General features: G+C 43.9%; 1 protein-coding gene across 2 annotated transcripts in view; it reads left to right on the top strand.

Annotated features, from left to right (window-relative positions):
• The first annotated feature begins 4614 nt into the window (after positions 1-4614).
• DCDC2 (doublecortin domain containing 2) overlaps positions 4615-17545 on the top strand; it is a 68362-nt gene continuing 55431 nt past the window's right edge. Inside the window, exons 1-2 of one of the 2 annotated variants that reach the window (XM_055800958.1) lie at positions 4615-5157; positions 10397-10448. In XM_055800958.1, the coding sequence (XP_055656933.1) occupies positions 4865-5157; positions 10397-10448 (345 nt within the window). In that variant the 5' untranslated portion in view covers positions 4615-4864. The remainder of the gene's footprint in view (positions 5158-10396; positions 10449-17545) is intronic. The other variant, XM_027788816.2, reaches the window with a different exon arrangement.

Raw genomic sequence — 17545 nt, 5'->3', positions numbered from 1 at the left:
CTACTTATGCAACGCCTGTGAAATTTTTCTCCATGAAGAACCATTTCCTCATGTGCCTCTAGGGGTCTGCCAAAGCCTTTCCCCTGTGCAACCTTTTATCATCTCAGGTGTCTCAAGAACACTGTTAGGAAAAACATCAAAAAGCTGTAGCTTAAACTGTGATTGTCTAATGCCTTTTTTAAAGCAAAAATAATTGATCCTGGTATTCTAAGGAGGTTTTGATCTGGCAATTGTATAAGTAGGTGAAATTGCTATGACGTGTGTTTTAAAATCTACAACTGCATCAGTGCATCAGTACTTTGTTTCTTCTACTTAGTTTGTGTGTGTGAGAACTGAACCACCTGGTATTTATGTACTTTAAACTGTCAATGCAGACAGTCCAAATATTTGAGAATTATAATTGGGAATAAAGTGGCTGCTATCGCTTAGTCTGATTTTTAGATAAGCTGCACAAGGTGGTTATTAAGTGTCATTCTCAGCACTGTGTGCCATAGAACAAACTGAATTTTGTTCTCTGTGGTTAGAACATTTATCCTTTTCTGCTCTGTCCACTCTGTCAGTCATTTCTTCACACTAGGACATGTTCCTGTCTTCATGCCCTCACGTTTGGCTGTCAATGAGCTGTGCTACCAGGGACCTGCAACAAGCTGCAAAATCTTTCCTGGTCCTGAAATGCCAGAGACCTCACAGCATTTTGCTGCAGAAAAAGTGACCCTATTTGATGCTGTGTTGCTATGCCATGGCTCTGTTCTCATCACCTCCCCCAACGCGTGCTTGTTACATGGCCTCAGGTGCATCATGAGCTCCTGACACACGACCTGACTGATGTGGTCTCATGCATCCACCTCAAGTAAGATGAGAGGTCTGACATTACTCCATCATAAAGAGATTATGTGTCTCTGAATTTATCTTATTTGTGTCAGGGCATTCGGCCAGTTGTCTTGTTACTGTTGGGAATGTGATACGAGATTGCTTAGAAACTGAAACAATAGTGGGGATAAGAGGTCAGGCCCTGGCAAGGCTAGAAGGAGCGGATTTTCATGGATGAAGGCCCTGCTATCACGGGCTGAAGCGTTTGAGCTTCTCTTAGCTTTCAGGCAGCGGTTGTACTTAAGCAAGATGGAAAACATGGTGACTTTATACTGAAATGGAAAAACTCTGGTTTGGTTTTGTTTTGTTTCTATTACTGAAGAAAATAAAATCTTTCATTCTGAAAAGGCTGGTGTGAAATAGTGGGCTCTGTAGCCCACGGCGAGCTGGACAGCTTTTTCAGGGGCTGGATTTGAAGGTTGTTGCCTTAAGTGTAAGAAAAGGGTGAGACTCCCCTGCAGCAGTAGTAAAAGGCTAGAGGTCAGACGTGAAAGCAGCTGAATTTGAAAGATGAAGTCTTTAGAGGCACAGCTATTAGCTATGTAAAGGTTAAACTATGGGCAAAATTCATTGCAGTTCTGCAAAGGATTCATACTGTTCTCTCAGTTTTGGACAACAGCAGTGCTCTGGTACTGTTTAAGGGATATTTTATTGCAATCCACAAAAGTGATTGTAACTAGCATGGCCATAGGTAAAGACAAGTAGCACAAGTGTCGAAATGGGTGTGCCAGTAAAACGCTTTGTGGCTTATTCCTATGCCAAAGATGTTTGATTGCAAATTAGGCCTAAGATCACCAAAAGTGGTAGAATCTGGCACAAAATAGCAGATGGTTGACATAGCACTGCTTGACTGCAGAATGATGTGAAGGTCAGCAGCATTTTTCATTTTCACACATAACCACATTTTTAATCACGATTTTAATTTCAGGTTGCAATAGATCAATGTTAAACAGCATTAATTCGAGGACAGTAAATGCTTAGTTCTCCCCTTTATTAGTTAGAAGGAATCCAGCAGCAACTAGTGAAATTTAACTGTTAACCAATAACAGTAGCATATTTGGCTTCCCACACCCTGAAATTGCTCTTTCTGTAATGGTTAACTGCCCTGTTGTAACTCACAGCAGGGGGGCAATTCTCCAATCGAAGGAGGTAAGATAAAAGGAAAGAAAAATTCCTTCCATCACATGTGTTAAAATCCATTTGGAAGAACAAACATTACCTTACACTAAACAATTCCACCTAGGACGGTCTAGACCAGTTACAGTCTGGTGACAGTCTGTGGGGCAGAGAGGCTGTTAAAGGAATTCGGTTTGAATCTAAGGCATTTTCTATTTATTTTCTCTCAGGTTTCACAGCTTCTTGTACCCAAGGTGTGGCAAAAATCCACAGTGGAATCAAAGTCTCTGTATTTTATTATGCAGTTTCCTGGAAAGAGCAAAACATTAAAAAGTGTAGCCAAAAGTCATGTCCCAAGCGTGCCTAAAGTGTTTTCAAGTAAAGAGAACTTATCTGTATCCAGAATTTGTTTGGACACATCAGAGACACATCTGCTCATTGAATAAGTCCATAAGATGCATGCTTGATTGAGTTTTTACAATTTTTAATAATCTAAGGAGATTTTTTTTAAAAAATAGTCTACTATTTTGATAATGCAATACCCAAAGTTACTTCTTAAACATTGGACGATCTGGAGATGTTTGGCTGAGAATTAGCAAGGAAAATGCAACTTGCAATTGGATCATTCGTTTACGTATTTTTTTAAGATGAAAATGGTATCAGGATGATATCATGATCTGATATGTTTATGTGTGAAATCTAAGGGAGTCTTTTGATAATGGTAGAGGTTGGATCTGGTACTAAGTATATATATTAATGTATATCTGTATATACTATGTCATATCTACTATGTAGAATTACAAAAACTTACTTAGGAAAGAGTGCAACATTAACCCAGTCTTTGAGCCACAAACGGGTTATTTTCTTTTGCCTATTGTTTTCCTGTTCTATTCTGTTGATGTATTTTTGTTAAAAATAAATTGTGCCCAAGGATATTCTTCTAATTTATCAGGCTACTCTTCATGGTATATTTGAAATTCAAGCAAGTCACCTCGGAGTCTGATTAACTAAAATTATTCAGACAGAACTGCAGGTTTGGACCAGCTCAACAGAAGTGGTATTAGCTCTTGTGATAGATCACAGATTCTTAAGAGAACAAAGTGTAGCAGATTCAATCAGCCAAAGAATGATAGAAATACTGAAAATACTTTATTTTGGAAATAATTGGAAATTTATTTGGAAATGCAAATAACTAAATAAACTTACCCCCAAATACCAGGGGAGCATAGTTTAGTTTTGTGTTACTGGCCAGTTTTGCCCATTTGGATGGTAGGATGGAGGAGAAGCACCCAAACAGTGTCTCTAATGTTTACATACCATCTCAAAAAGACATTCAGAGGGCATCAAGTTAGTAGGCACATTAAATAAGAATATATCTCAGTGGCCCTTGCATATATGCAATTAATTTGTGTAGTCCAAGAGCCTAATTGCAACCTCACTGATAACTTTTTTTCCCTGCAAGATCACAGTCCAGCTTTATTTCTGACTCTCTGGAAACGTAAACAGCAAATGTCTACAGGCAACCTGGAACAAAGATCCACTTTTCAGGTGGTACTTTTAGCAACTGACAAGGAAAGTAAAAACAGACTAAATAATGGGAGGCATGATTTTTCAGTGGTTCATTTCCTTTGTACATGGACCATCCTGCACACACAAGTGGTCATCATTAGATGTTACTGATGAAGGCAAGGCAAAAATCGGGAACCAAGTAACTAAATCTCCAGTGGGGAAAGCGTGTATCAGAATCAGCAAAGGAATACAGAAAAGAACTCAGTGCAGGGAGCCTGAAGCAGTCACTCGTGTTGCTGAAATTGCCTTTGGTGAGGCCCTTACTGCCATGCTGGGCCAGCTGCCTCACATTTTCGTGAGCTTGTCCTGGATGGTCTATTAAAAGCCAGTTTTCTTCTTGAGAGGGGAAACCCTGACCCCTTTAGTAAGAACTCCCACAAACAGCTGGCCAGATGTGAATGAAATGCCTGTTTTCCAGTCACCCCTCTCCCCTGCCCACCCCGGCGGGGCCAGAGGCAGCAGGCCGCAGGCCACCGCCCCTGACCCCCGGCCCTCGGCGGCGGGGCCCGTCGGGGACAGGCTGGCGGTGGCGGTGCTGGAGACCCCCCGCCTGGCGCGGGCCGCCATCTTGGGGCAGCTCGGCCTCGCCCGGCCCGGCCCGGCCGCCGGCTTCCCCCCGCCCCGCCGCTGGCTGCGGGAGCGCGGTGCCGCCTCAGCCTGCCTGGCCGCCGCCGCTCGCCCTCAGGGCAGCTCGGCCGGCCCTTCCCTTGCGGCGGGGAGCCCGGCGCGCTGCCTCGGCCGCCGGGGAGGAAGCGGCAGGGCGGGGGCTTCCCTCGCTCCCTCGCTTAGGTGCGGTTCCCGCTGCCCCCGTGTGCACGACGCCTCCCCGTGCTCCCTCCCGCAGCCACCGCCCGGTGACTCGGCCGCCTCCGTGCCGGCCCCGCGCACCCTGCCCCTGGCCGGCGGCCCCGGCTCTGGCAGGCCCCCGCCTGGCTGGACACACGCCATGCGGGCCGCTTCCCTGCTGGGTCAGACCTACGTCCATGCAAATTCCCCCCCCCGCCCCGGGTTAATGTAATCCGCGTTAACGTCCCAGGCGCCAGGGAGCCGCAGGAGCCGGTTGCCTAGGCGGAGCTGCCAGGGAAGGGCTGCGCGGAGCCGCAAGCCCGGGGGAGGCTGCAGTCCCTCCCCGCGGCGCCGGGCTCCCTCCTCTGCCGGCCGGGAGGTGGGCCCTGCTGCCCGGGCCCCGGCGGGGCCGTGGGTGGGCGCCTCAGCCCCGGCAGGCTGTTGTCAGAGGCTCCTGAGGCAGGAATCCTCCCCGAGCCAAGGTGTGGGCAGCCCAAGCCCAGGAGCCCCGAAGCCCCCCAGCATGACTAACCCCGGCGTGAAGGGGTCGTGGCTCTCGCAGCCGATCGTGAAGAGTGTGCTGGTGTACCGCAACGGGGACCCTTTCTTCCCAGGGCGCCGTATTGTCATCAACGAGAAGAAAGTGTCCAACTTCGAAGTATTCCTGAAAGAGGTGACAGGTGGGGTGAAGGCCCCCTTTGGAGCTGTGCGGAACATCTACACCCCCCGGGGTGGGCATCGTGTCCGGCAGCTGGAGGAGCTTCAGAGCGGAGAGCAGTATGTGGCTGGTGGCAGGGAAGCCTTCAAGAAACTCAAGTGAGTGGCTAAAAAGTGATATAGGTTTTATGTGCAATATCAACATCTGGGGTTCGGCACTGTGGCAATACATCAGAGGACACCCCTCATCCCCTTTTATTAGGTGCTGCAGAAAGAGGACTTAAAGGCTGTGACCTAAGGCAAAGAGAACGGTACTTGTAACAATTAAAACTGCAGAAGAGCTTTAGAGGTGAGCTGTAGAAAGGCTGCTGTTACCATTGGTCACGTAGTGCCATCTCCTTGAGGTGATGGTAGAAAAGGAGAGACAGCCCTTTAGCCCGACATGTGGCAATGGCACGTTGCTGTGATGTGTGTTCCTAACTGAGGGGCAAGTGTCAGTATTCGTGCTCAGTGGTAACAGAGAGAAAGCTGTGGAAAGGTGGAGTGTTGACAGTCCTGCTGTGAAGTTGATGAGCCTGGGAATTTAATTCCCCACACTTTCTTTCTTGGCTATTTTTAAAATATGTTCTATTCAGCTATCCAACTCTCTATCCCTTCTGTTTATTTTGGGTAGCTATATAGCCTTTTTATGACCAGAATAGCTGGGTCCCTCCTGTTTTTTAGAAGATGACTATTTGCTTTCTTTTCCCTGCCTGGACACCAAGAATCAAGCTGACAGTTTCTCTGTAAGTGACTGGGAGAATATTGTGGAGGAGATCGGGGCTTTTGGGTGTGTTTCCTGAGTGGCTCTGCACACGATCAATAACGGTTCTTGATTCTGGCAGTGAATTTCATGGTCTCAATTTACTAATTAAGCGTTTTGTTCAGTCTTTGTGGGCATTTTTCCTTCAGCTGAGTTAAAAAAAAATAATTTCAAAATTAACAATCCCTTTCTTGAGGTGGTTGGGAATTTTTGTGATAAACTACCAGCTTTACAGGACCTTGCTCATCTTGGTTTCATAGATTGGAGGACACCACATTTTTCAGGAGAGCTCATTATGTTTCAGGATGAAACTTTGTGCAACTAACAGGATCTGTATCAGCATTCTGTACAATTTTTGTCACTGGCTGCTTCTGAAGACTTATTGAAGCTTCTTGTGCTTCAGTGGCAAAGCTAGAGAGAAAGATGTATGACAGGCTAAATATAAGCCCCTTTCCCTCTGTACTCTCTTCCATGTGAAATACAGTGCTCAGCTCTCAAGAAAGATCCACTGTATCTTTTTGGTATTAAATTATTAATTAACAGTATTAAGTCCTGTGATTCTGTGGATGGTTTAAAGCTGTTGGTTGTCAGCACATCATGTTTCACCTCCCTAAAGGTGTTTTATGTTCAACAGACATGCTAAAATTGTTTAGCATTAGCATGCACCGTGTAGAGAACTGGGCACTCTGGATTCATTTTGGATGGGAAAAAGCATTTATTTTTGTCATTTTGTGTTCTATGGTCAGAATTTTATGGTGTAACTTTTCAGGCTTTTATGGTTGCCACATGTAACAAGATAGGAAGAGAATACTTTAAGAAAAGCTAACCTAAAGGATTTGGTAAAAGTAGGCTGTGTTATATATGCCTTGATAGTATGCCATAGTCCTGTGCCCCTAGGATAAATGGGATGACTTGATATCTTTTCCATTTCTGCATTCGGAGTTGGGAGTTCTTCACTGTTAGTATTTATTGATACAGTGCTGTAAGTGTTGGCAGTGCCTTTACAAGCATTAAGACAGGCTGAAGGGCTAATGTTGGTTTTATCTCTTAACTGTGTTGTAGACATAATGATAATTAGGGAGACACCTTAGCTAGAAAAGTCATAGAGGCAGGGTTAATTGAAAGGGACAGTTTTCTGTTTTGTAGGAATTAAAGAAAAGAGCATATGTTTGTGTATATGTCACAGGCAAAGATAAAGCAGTTGCAAGTTTCTCACTTGTTTTGTCATATACAGGTGTGCTAAGTGAGTACAGGCTTTTTGGTGTATATGCAGTGAGGTGTGCTGGTGTATGGCAGTTGTTGCAGTGGTGAGTAAGAATGCACATTCAGGCCTGCACCCCAGTGGAGTTCTTCCCTGACTCTCAGCTTCCTGAAAGAAAACTGCCTACACTGGAGCAGGTTTAGGTTTTTAGCTTTTTTTCCCCCCAGCATGCTGCTCTACCCTCCTCCTTCCTTTGCCCATTTACTTGTATTTGTGCTCATTAATTAATGGTAGATTGTCCTCTCTCTGGCGGTGTCTCTTTAAACAACACTGTAGTTTCATCACTGGCTTGGATAGTCATTGAGTATTTCTGCTTTCTTCGCAAGTGGAAATACTTTTGTATTTTGGTCTGGGACTCTTTTGAGTGCTGTTATTCTAAGAAAAGCCTTTGGTCCTTGTTTAGACTTTTTCAGATTTGTAGACCCCTGAAATTTGACAACTGAATGCCCAGACCTCTGCATAGTGAATTTAAGCCTTTGACTATATTTTGCCTTTCTTAGTTCTCCTCAAAGTAATTCACAGATGCCCAGAAAACAAGAACCACAGTCAACAGATGTTTTATAGGCTGGTGGAACTATTTTACTGAGACATTGATTTCTTCTCAGTCTTGCAGGCTTTAAGACTTCTTTTTTTTTGGTCTGAAGAGCACTCCTTCCTGTTTACATAGAGAAGCTTGAAACAGTTGGTTTTGTTTGTTTTTAAACAGGAGGCTTAGATACTTTGTTTTTAAATGTTGCACTACATTGCTACATTTACCTTTTCCAAAGTATTGGCAGGACTTCAAAGGGTTGCCTGGAGGCCTTGCTGTGTCTTACTGTCCCCGCACACTGAAGCCTTGAAATCCTTGTGGTCATTCTGTGGTACATCGATAAGCAATTGGCATTCCTTCATGGAATGAACAATGCTTTTTCTTTGTCTCTCTCTCTGGTTGTGGTTTTTTTGTTTTGTTTTGTGTGTGGTTTTTTTGTTTGTTTTTTTTTTTTTTTTCTCCTCCCCCTTCCTTGCTTCTATGCCTACATTCATGTCCCATGAATTCTTAACTTTGGCCAGGCAGGAAAGTTTCCTCTGGCAAACTGTAGTGGGTTTGCATGGCAAGGTTTTGATAATGGGGGGGGATACAGGGGTGGCTTCTGTGCGACGCTGCCAGAAGCTTGCCCCATGTCTGATGAAGCCCATGCCAGCTGGGTCCAAGATGGACCTGCTGCTGGCCAAGGCCCAGCTAATCAGCAATGGTGCTAGCACCTCTGTGATAGCATATTAAGAAGGAAAAAAAATAATATCTCTGCCAGCGAGAGGGGAGTGAGAGTATGTAAGAGCAATAACTCTGCAGACACCCAGGTCAGTGCAGGAGGAGGGCAGGAGGTGCTACAGGTGCCGGAACAGAGATTCCCTAGCAGTCATGGTGAAGACCATGGTGAGGCAGGCTGTCTCTCTCATCTGTGGAGGTCCATGGTAGAGCAGATCTCTACCTGCTGCCTGGGGAGGACCGCACGCTGGAGCAGGTGGATCCCCAAAGGAGGCTGTAATCTGAGGGAAGCCTGCACTGGAGCAGGTGTGCTGGCAGGGCTTGTGACCCTGCAGAGGAGCCAGGCTGGAGCAATCTCTTCCTGAAGGACTGCACCCCGTGGAAGGAACCATGCTGGAGCAGTGTGTGAAGAACTGTCGCCTGTGGGAAGGACTCACATTGGAGAAATTCATGGAGAACTGTCTCCTATGGGAGGGATCAGTCACTGGAGCAGGGGAGGAGTGTGAGGAGGAAGGAGTGGCAGAAGCAAAGTGGAATGAACTGATCATAACCCCCATTCCCCTGTGCTGCTTGGTGGGAGGATGTAGAAAAATTGGGAATTAAGTTAAGCATGGGAAGAAGGGAGGGAAGGGGGAAGGTGTTTTTCTGATCTGAATAAATAATAAACTAATTTTCCCTGAGTCAAGCCTGTTTTGCCTGTGACAGTAACTGCTGAGTGATTTCCCTGTCCTTATCTCGACCCAGGAGCCTTTTGTTATATTTTCTTTCCCCTGTCCACTTGAGCAGGGGAGTGATAGAGCTGTTCTGGTGGGCACCTAGCATTCAGCCATGGTCAAACCACCACGCAAACGAATCTATTTATTTTTTGTCATTAACTAGGGAGCATGACATTACTGGAGGACTGCAGTTGCATTGTGAGCTCTGAGGTCTTTTGGTGACCCTGCACTGGTGCTTGCCATCAGGTATACCTGACATTCTTAGATAGGGTCTTCTAGTCTTAAAAGCCTGGCAAAGCATTTGTGGTTTCCCACTGAAAGTGGGAATAGGGAGAACCTGTAACAAATGCCCATTACCTAATGTTGGGTTAGATGTTCCTGGTGTGAAGTAGATGCCCCAGACATTTTTAGCTCTTGGCAGCAGGTGCTGAAAGGTGCTACTCTACTGAATTATAACTGCCCATGAAGGTATGTCTTCCTATGGTGCTGAGAACCAGAAACACCTTGCAGTACTGGCAGCTGCCGAGAGCTGCGTTCATGAGAAGAACCACTCTCATGGCTCTCAGAGTGCTGACAAGGGAAAGAAGTTAGCATAGCCTGGGTACCTGGACAGTTGCCTGTTTGCCAGTGTATGGGTTACTTATGCTTGAAGGCTTATTTACATCCTTTGCTTTGGAAAGGCAACATACAGCTAATCCATCACTGTGTGTTGTAACTAACACTTCTGTGTTAATGCAATGTTTTTGTGGGAATATGTACTCTGATGGAGAACAGTATTGTTCAAATAGATGTATTGTGTTCTCTTGTTCAGTTAAGGTTGTATTTTGTTTATTCAAAAAACAATTGTGAAGATGCTATTGTTTTGTCATAACCACAAGAAACCAGGATATACAGTGTTCAGATGTGTCCATGCCCTGTTGAAACACAAGTAGATCCTTTTAAACTTTAGCTGATATGCTGGGTTAAACTTGGGTATGGAGAAAAGCTTTAAATCTGTCAGAGACTTGCTGTGAGAAATTAAGAAGCAAGATAATGACTTTGAAAACTCTAGTAAGTTGATATTGTGCTGAGATTTATTGATCCACCTCACAGTAGCATGTGAGCTTCTTCCTGAGAAGGCAGTTGTTGATGGTCTGTTCTAATCACCGTGAAGGTAGGTGGTTGGTTCTCCCCTGTCTTTTGTATTAGCTCAGACGGCTAGCCTGCAGGTTTATATTAACAGTCCTTCATTAAAATCTTGAAGTAGTTATGTTTTATGTTACTTTGAGGCATGATAAATTGTAAAAGCTTCATGTGTGAAAAAACTGTAGAAATATTTGTATGGTGTAAGTTAGATGTTTCTGTAAATAATCAAAACTGTTTTCCTTCTGCAGCTATTTGGACATTGGAGAAACAAAGAAAAAACCTGCTGAAGTCAATAATGAGGTAGGATGTCTGAAGTATTTAAGAAATAAACCTGTATTTAATGTTAGTGATGTGCCCGCATTATGCCTTATTTTTTAATATATGTTTGTTATATTTAATAGTAACACAAATATCTACCATTCTGATTTCAGTGATTATTTCAGTAATTATTACTCTGATTGCTCTGAGCATGATGCACTGATTGTCTTCTACTCAGCTTTCTGAAGAGCCACATCCAGTCAAAAACCTTCAATAAAGAAAATCTGTTGTCTTCATTGGATCCGGTCATAAACCTAAGAAACCCTTTTTTCACGCAGAAAAAGATGATGGGAATGACAATTTTGGAAGTCTTAGACCAGCAAATTTTCTTCAAAACTCAGTATTTTCTCTGGAGAAGGGACGTTTTTATATGAAAAGATCACACTTGGTTGAAATGCTTTTCCCAGTCACTGCTGGTATCAGTTGTAAACTTCTGACTAGTTCTAGTCCATAATTCTCCAAGCTGTTGAACAGTTGTTTCTTTCAAACGGTGTTAGGCTATAGCCTGAGGAGATAACTGCAGGCTTCAGAAAACACTGTATGTGGATTTTTGTGAGATGCATGACTCTGCATTATTTTTACTGTTTTAATCTGTATGGAGATAGCAGTGATTCCCAACAAATGCTTGAATTACAGCTTCTGCCTGACAAAAAGCATCAGCTCATTTGTTTTTCAATTTCTTTTGCGTTGTGCTCTCATGCCACGTTCCCAGGAATTTAGTGGTTTGTGTGGCAGATGTCCTCAGATAGTAGGACACCTTGTACTAGAAGACCCTCAAAACTGAGGCCTTAGTGCCCTACATTTACTGTCATCACAGAATCACAGACTAGTTGGCATTGGAAGGGACCTCTGGAGATCATCCAGTCCAACCCCCTGATCAAGCAGGGTCACTGGAACAGGTTGCACAGTCACGTCCAGGCGGGTTTGAATGTCTCCAGAGAAGGAGCCTCCACAGCCTCTCTGGGCAGCCTGTCCCAGTGCTCTGGCACCCTCAGGGTAAAGAAGTTCTTCCTCATCTTCAGGTGGAACTCCTTGTTTGTGCCCATTGCCCCTTGTCCTGTCACTGGGCACCACTGGAAAGAGCCCGGCCCCGTCCTCCTGGCACTCGCCCTGAAGATATTTGTAGGCACTGACAGGGTCCCCTCTCAGCCTCCTCTTCTCCAGGCTGAACAGCCCCAGCTCCCTCAGCCCTTCCCCCTCAGGGAGATGCTCCAGCCCCTCATCACCTTCACAACCTCCGCTGGACCCTCCCCAGTAGCTCCCTGTCTCCTGAACCGGGGCGCCCAGCACTGGACCCAGCACTCCAGATGTGCCTCACCAGGGCAGAGCAGAGGGGCAGCATCCCCTCCCTCGACCTGCTGGCCAAGCTCCTCCTCACATCCCCCAGGGTCCCACTGGCCCCTTGGCCACCAGGTCACGCTGCTGGCCCAGGGGCAACATGCCCTCCCAGGCCCTTCCCCGCAGAGCTGCCCCCCAGCAGGCCAGCCCAGCCCGTGCTGGTGCGTGGGACTGTCCCTGCCCAGGGGCAGGACCCGACACTGGCCGTGGTTGGACTCCATGGGGCTCCTCTGCCGACCCCCCAGCCTGCCTGGCTCTGGCTGAGCAGCAGTGCAGCCGCTGGGCCACCAGCCGCTCCTTGGTTTGGTACCACCAGCAAACTCTCTGAGGGCACACTGTCCCTTCATCTGCTTCATTGATTCTTGCATACTTCTTATTCAGAGGCGATGAAATACAACACCTGCATTTTATAATTGATCATAACTCTTTTTTTGTTTCAAATGGGCACAATCAACAGGAAGATCAAGTAGAAGTCACAGATTTGATATGCTACTACAAGTACCATATAAAATTACTCCAAGCTGTATTTTCCTCCCCCCCCCCCCCATTTATATATTTATGCAATTGACCCAAACATTGTAGAGATAGTTTGTTGTTTTTGTGTAGCCATTCATTTCTCCCAGTTGTTTGGGTCTTTTTTACAAAGGAAAGAGAACAATTTTTAAAAATAGGAAAAGTTAGTTAAACACTGATGATGCAGTAAGGTTATACTCTGTTACTGATGTGTATATAAAACTGAGCAACACACCTTCATATCTGCACTACCTAAGCTTTCCCATGTCTTTTATTCATAAATTCACTTTTTGACCTCCAGCATTTTCTTATTCCAGTCCTGAGTCTCCTTTGATCAAATTTTGTAAATCTTGCTGAAACTAGTTACTTGTAGAGAATCAAGTAATTCATCTCACTTTTAATTGTGATCTAAGTAAGAGATTATAATTTTGTGGGGGGAGGTAAAATTTTGATACAGTAGCAGTATTGCATATCCCTGAACACATAAAACATAGTTCTGAACCAAAAAGCTTTCATTAGCTCCACCTCCTTTTCTTTCCTTCTTTCCTTGCTTCCTTTCTTCCTTCCCTCCCTTCCTTTCCTTCTTCTCTTCCCCCAAACCCCCACATGGTTTTAGAACATGATATAATTCGTCAGGGCTCCCACATTCATGCGCTGGACACCAGCCCATTCTCATGACCTCAGTAGTGCTGTTGTTCTTCAAGCCTGGAGACGGCAAAGACTGTTCTTCAAGCATGCTCCTGGGGATGGCCTCCCACCTTCCTCACCAGGCAGCTGGCCTGGCTCTGAGCTCTGCCCTCTGCCCTCAAGGGTGAGCAATCACAGCGATATATGGCCTTGTGCCCAGTACTCCTGAGGGCTGGTGGCGCATTCAGAATTGGTGCAGGATTTTTTGTTGCCCAGTGAAGGAGATGGTCTTGGAGCTCTTAGAGCTGGCCTGTCCTAGACTGAGTTTTGGAAGCACATTGAGACTGGCTTGGTGGTGGTGACAGTTTTTTGGTACCTGCATAGTGCTACTTATCAAGGATCTGAAAGCTTTAGAAAAGTAGCACAGAAATGGAGAAATTTGTGTTCAGTGATTAAGGATGATATCATTATGCTTAGGTACAAGGTTATCAATTCTGGTTGTATGAAGCACATATAATTTGGCATTTCCTACCTGATAAGTGTTTTTCAGTGCAGTTTTTCTCCAATAAAACAATTACAACTATCTATTTCCAATTCTGGTTAGTGAGGAAGGAGGCAAAAGGAAGAAAACTTTATGCATCAGCTGTATGTTGTGTATTTGTATGCAGCTGTAGTGTTTCTTTTGTGTTAGTTAAACTGCTAAATGTTTGACATCTGCTTTTGGGAGTTCTTTAATGTTGTTCTTCAAAGGCAGCATCTCAATTACTTTAAATTTGCATATAACTAGAAAATGTGTGCCAAACCAGAATTAAACAATAAAATTTGTGTTCAAGATATGGTGTAAGTACAGTGATCTGCATTCAGAAAGAACAATAGATGGGAACTATAAAGCACTGATTTCTTACTAAAATCTCTTTTCACTTTTCTCGTGGACTGACAAGACAGAATAAGTAGTCCATCAGAAACAGATTTATCTTCTCTAGTGAAATCTGTGAATCTGATTTTGTAAGGAAGGGGCTTTTCTTTGAGAAAATTAATAATTGTTTTAAAAATAGTTGAAGTATGACAGTAATAATAATGCTTTTAAAATTTTGCAAAATAATTGTAGTCTTGGTCTGTGAGGCCTAACCATCAATCAGAGTTGGGTCTTTTAAAAAATATTATTTAAAAAGCTCTTAGTCATTCTACTACTGATACAAATCAGGTTTGAAGGTGGTCTTCAATGAAATAATCTCATTATCTATAATTTCTTGTATCGATGATAGATTTCTTTAATCCAGTGCCTAGTTTCTTAAAATCTGGCTGTTTACCAGTCTAAGGCCTCCAAACAACTGAAATAAATGGGCCAAATGCTCAGCTGTTGGAAAATAGCTATTTTTTTTCACAAACCTACCCCAGATATGGCCTTGAACTTATAGCCCTGTTCTGGGTGAAGTATGATGTATAGACCAGTGTCAGTATAGGATGATGAATGAGGGAGGGCCTCTCTGACATCTCATTGCAGGAGAATAGAATTTATGATAGAAGAGCATGAAAATTATACTGAATACTCATTAAATGTTTCTAAGCAGCAGGAGTTCCAGTAGTGTCCGTTCATGCGCTGTCTGTATTTGGTGGTCAGTGACTCCGGCAGACTTTCAGCCATGCCCAGGGCCAGGAGGGAGATGGGATCTGCTGGTTAGGCACAAGTACCAGTGGCAGTTGTGATGCTTGTAACAGTCAATGGATTCAAGGATAGTTAGATGCCTCAATACCATTTTTACTTTTGGAAATCTTCCTCAGACTGTTGTACTTCTGCATGCGGTGAAGGGAATAGTTCAAGAGAAGGTTGGTAACTGTGCAGAAGGAAGGAAGTAGGTTATAATGGGAAAGGCCTGCAAGGTCCATTTCACTTCAGAACGTCAATCTGCAATTTGTTTAGTTTCACGTTAACATCCAGTTTCAGTTGGCTGGTTTCTGAGACAATCTTGATGCAGTAGCATTTGAGCAATTATCAAGCACATCCTCACAAAGTTATCCCCAGCTGCATGCTGCTAGAGCTGGTGGGATTTTAAAGCCACATCTCTGTCTTCCCACTTCGCCTGTGCAGTGTATTAAGTGTATTGGGCACTTCCTTGCCTGTTTGTGTTTTGCTGCCCTTAGCAACAGCAGCAGTGCAGTTTAGGAAAAGCTCCTTAGTTCTCACGCTGCTGTAACACCAGGTCCGTGTGCCACTCAGCTGATTTTCACGGTGCTGCAAATTCAACTGACTAGGAGTGTGCATGATGGTCAGAAGGGTGAGCTGTGGGTTATGAAGAGGGAGAAAGAAAGAAAGAAAGAAAAATCAGACCTAAATGCAGTGAGCAACTGTGGCGAAGAGAGAGACGGATTGTATGAGCAAGTTTGTATCTGGCTTAAGCATTTTACTGTCATGGCAATACTCCTTCCCTTCTGTTTTGCTGTTTATCCCAGCAGATAAGAGATGATACATCTCTTGCGCTGCAGCATTGTGGTAGTTGTTTTGCATGGAATGCTAGAGCAAGTTTCCTAGGAAAAGTCTGATTTTTCAATTCCCATTTGACAGCCTTTGCAACAAGCTAATCCCCTAGAATTACCGTATCCCATTTTAGTTTAGACCTTTTGGGGAGAGAGTAGGGGTAAAGAGTAAGTTCAGATTTCTGCCTTCTCCCTCTTTCAACCAGGCACAGCAGTAAGGGGGAAAGAGGACACTTGTTGCAGAAGCACAGGGCAATTGAGTGTCAGTCTCAGCAGATGGCAGCCAGGCTCTTGGCTGTTTTAAATCCTCCGGCAAAGCCCTCATGCTGTAATAATGTGTCTCAAAACTTTTTGCTGTTATGTTACTGGCAGGGAAAGTAGCAAAAAGATTTAATCCTGACCCAAGCTAAAGCTTTGGTACAAATGATTCCTCAGGTGTTTCCACCCACCACTTGCTCTGGCAACTGAACTTCTTGTTTTGCAAGAGAGATCCCTTCTGTACTGAAGGTGATTTGCAAGTACAAATACATTTTAAATGATGTGCTTGAGGAATCTAAAATTAATCTCTTGAGGAAGTATGGGACAACAGAGTTAATATTTGTTTACTGTAAGCTTAATTGTTTGTAAAAGGTACCGAATGTTATTTTCACATTAGAATGTGTTAAGTATGGACATTTATGTTTCTGTAGGCACTAGGTCGTCTCTCCCTGTGCACTCAAAAAGAAGAATTTTACTTGTCATTGGGGCTGGGTAAGCTGCTGAGGAATTAACTAGGCTTTTGTATTTGCAAATCCTATAAGCAACTATTTGTTTTAAATTGTCTTTGCTTCACAAAAATGTGTTCAACCGAAACTTCTTTTCTTCTTTGACTTCTTATGACCAACACTTTTTTGAACAAGCTGAAGTAAATGGGCTTTGCAATGTGTTTTTGTAAAAGCAAAGAACTGCAGGCACCTGAGAAAAGCAGATGTATTTTGGTGTTGCAGAACCATTTTCTTGCAACTGAAAGAAAAAAGGAAGGCCATAGTGTCTCTATGAAACAGCATCTATTACCTTAAAAGTTTATAGGGGGCCCACATTAAGCTGCTTTACTGACCATATAGATAGATTTGCCCTTGGTCAATATCAGACATTTTCTTAGGTAGTAAAAACACTGAGTTTTTTTGTCTACACTTCACTTATTCTCCTGGGCTTCTAGAACAAGGTGATTGTGTGGCAAGGTCTGACATAAGTATTTTTTGTGCTGCCCAAGATTCATTGTTGTTCGTGTTACACTTGTTTTTTTTTTACTGACTTACATTCTAGAAAAGCAGTTTTAAATTAAGAAAACTCTGCTTATATGTCTTACACTACATAAGGCACATCAAAAGTTAACTCTACACTATAAGGAGATAAAGATGATGTAGACTCCTTTCCTTAGGTTTACCACTGTTTTCTATGATGTTTAAGCAATGAAAACACCCTTCTCCACAATTTTATAACATTTGCCTACTTATGGTGTGTTTATAACATTACTACCAGTCGACTGGGAACTGCTGTAAGTATGAAAACAGGCGTAAGAGCTGGCTGGTTGTAGGCCAGGTGTGTGGCCAATTGAGGAAGGGTTGCCTTACCCAGTTCTTTGAGTGGTGGCTTCATTCCGGAGTGCTGCCATTTAGCATTACAAGTGGCTGTGTATGTCCTTTGGACTGTCAGATTCAATGATGCATGTCAGGGGCCCTGGTGCGAGGGATACACTAGGGACTCTGCCTGCCACCCACCAGCTCTTGTCCTACCTTTCCAGCTCGAGGTGCTTCCCACGTTCACCTGGGTACTCTGCAGCAGTTCTGTTGCCTGATGTGTAGTAGTTGTGTTCTGGTCACATTTCTCCAGTGATTCATCACTTTTTTTTCCCCACATAAATGTACTTTATTGTTCCATAACTCTATTTCATTTGCAGCTTTTTCTCCTATCAGGTGGTTTAGGTGTGGTGATATTTGAAGGAGTATTTGCAGAATGGAATAATCAATATTTTTACTTATGATTCTTCAGAGGACTAGTAAAGATTCCTCAAAGCTTTCATATATATATGACCTGAATATTTGTATTTGCATGCAACTCCAGAACATCTCTAGTGAAAACAGTTG

Source organism: Falco peregrinus, chromosome 3, assembly GCF_023634155.1.
Source record: "Falco peregrinus isolate bFalPer1 chromosome 3, bFalPer1.pri, whole genome shotgun sequence".
Lineage (NCBI taxonomy): Eukaryota > Metazoa > Chordata > Aves > Falconiformes > Falconidae > Falco > Falco peregrinus.
Note: the sequence above shows the minus strand (reverse complement) of the source record. Positions and strands in the feature narration are given on the sequence as shown.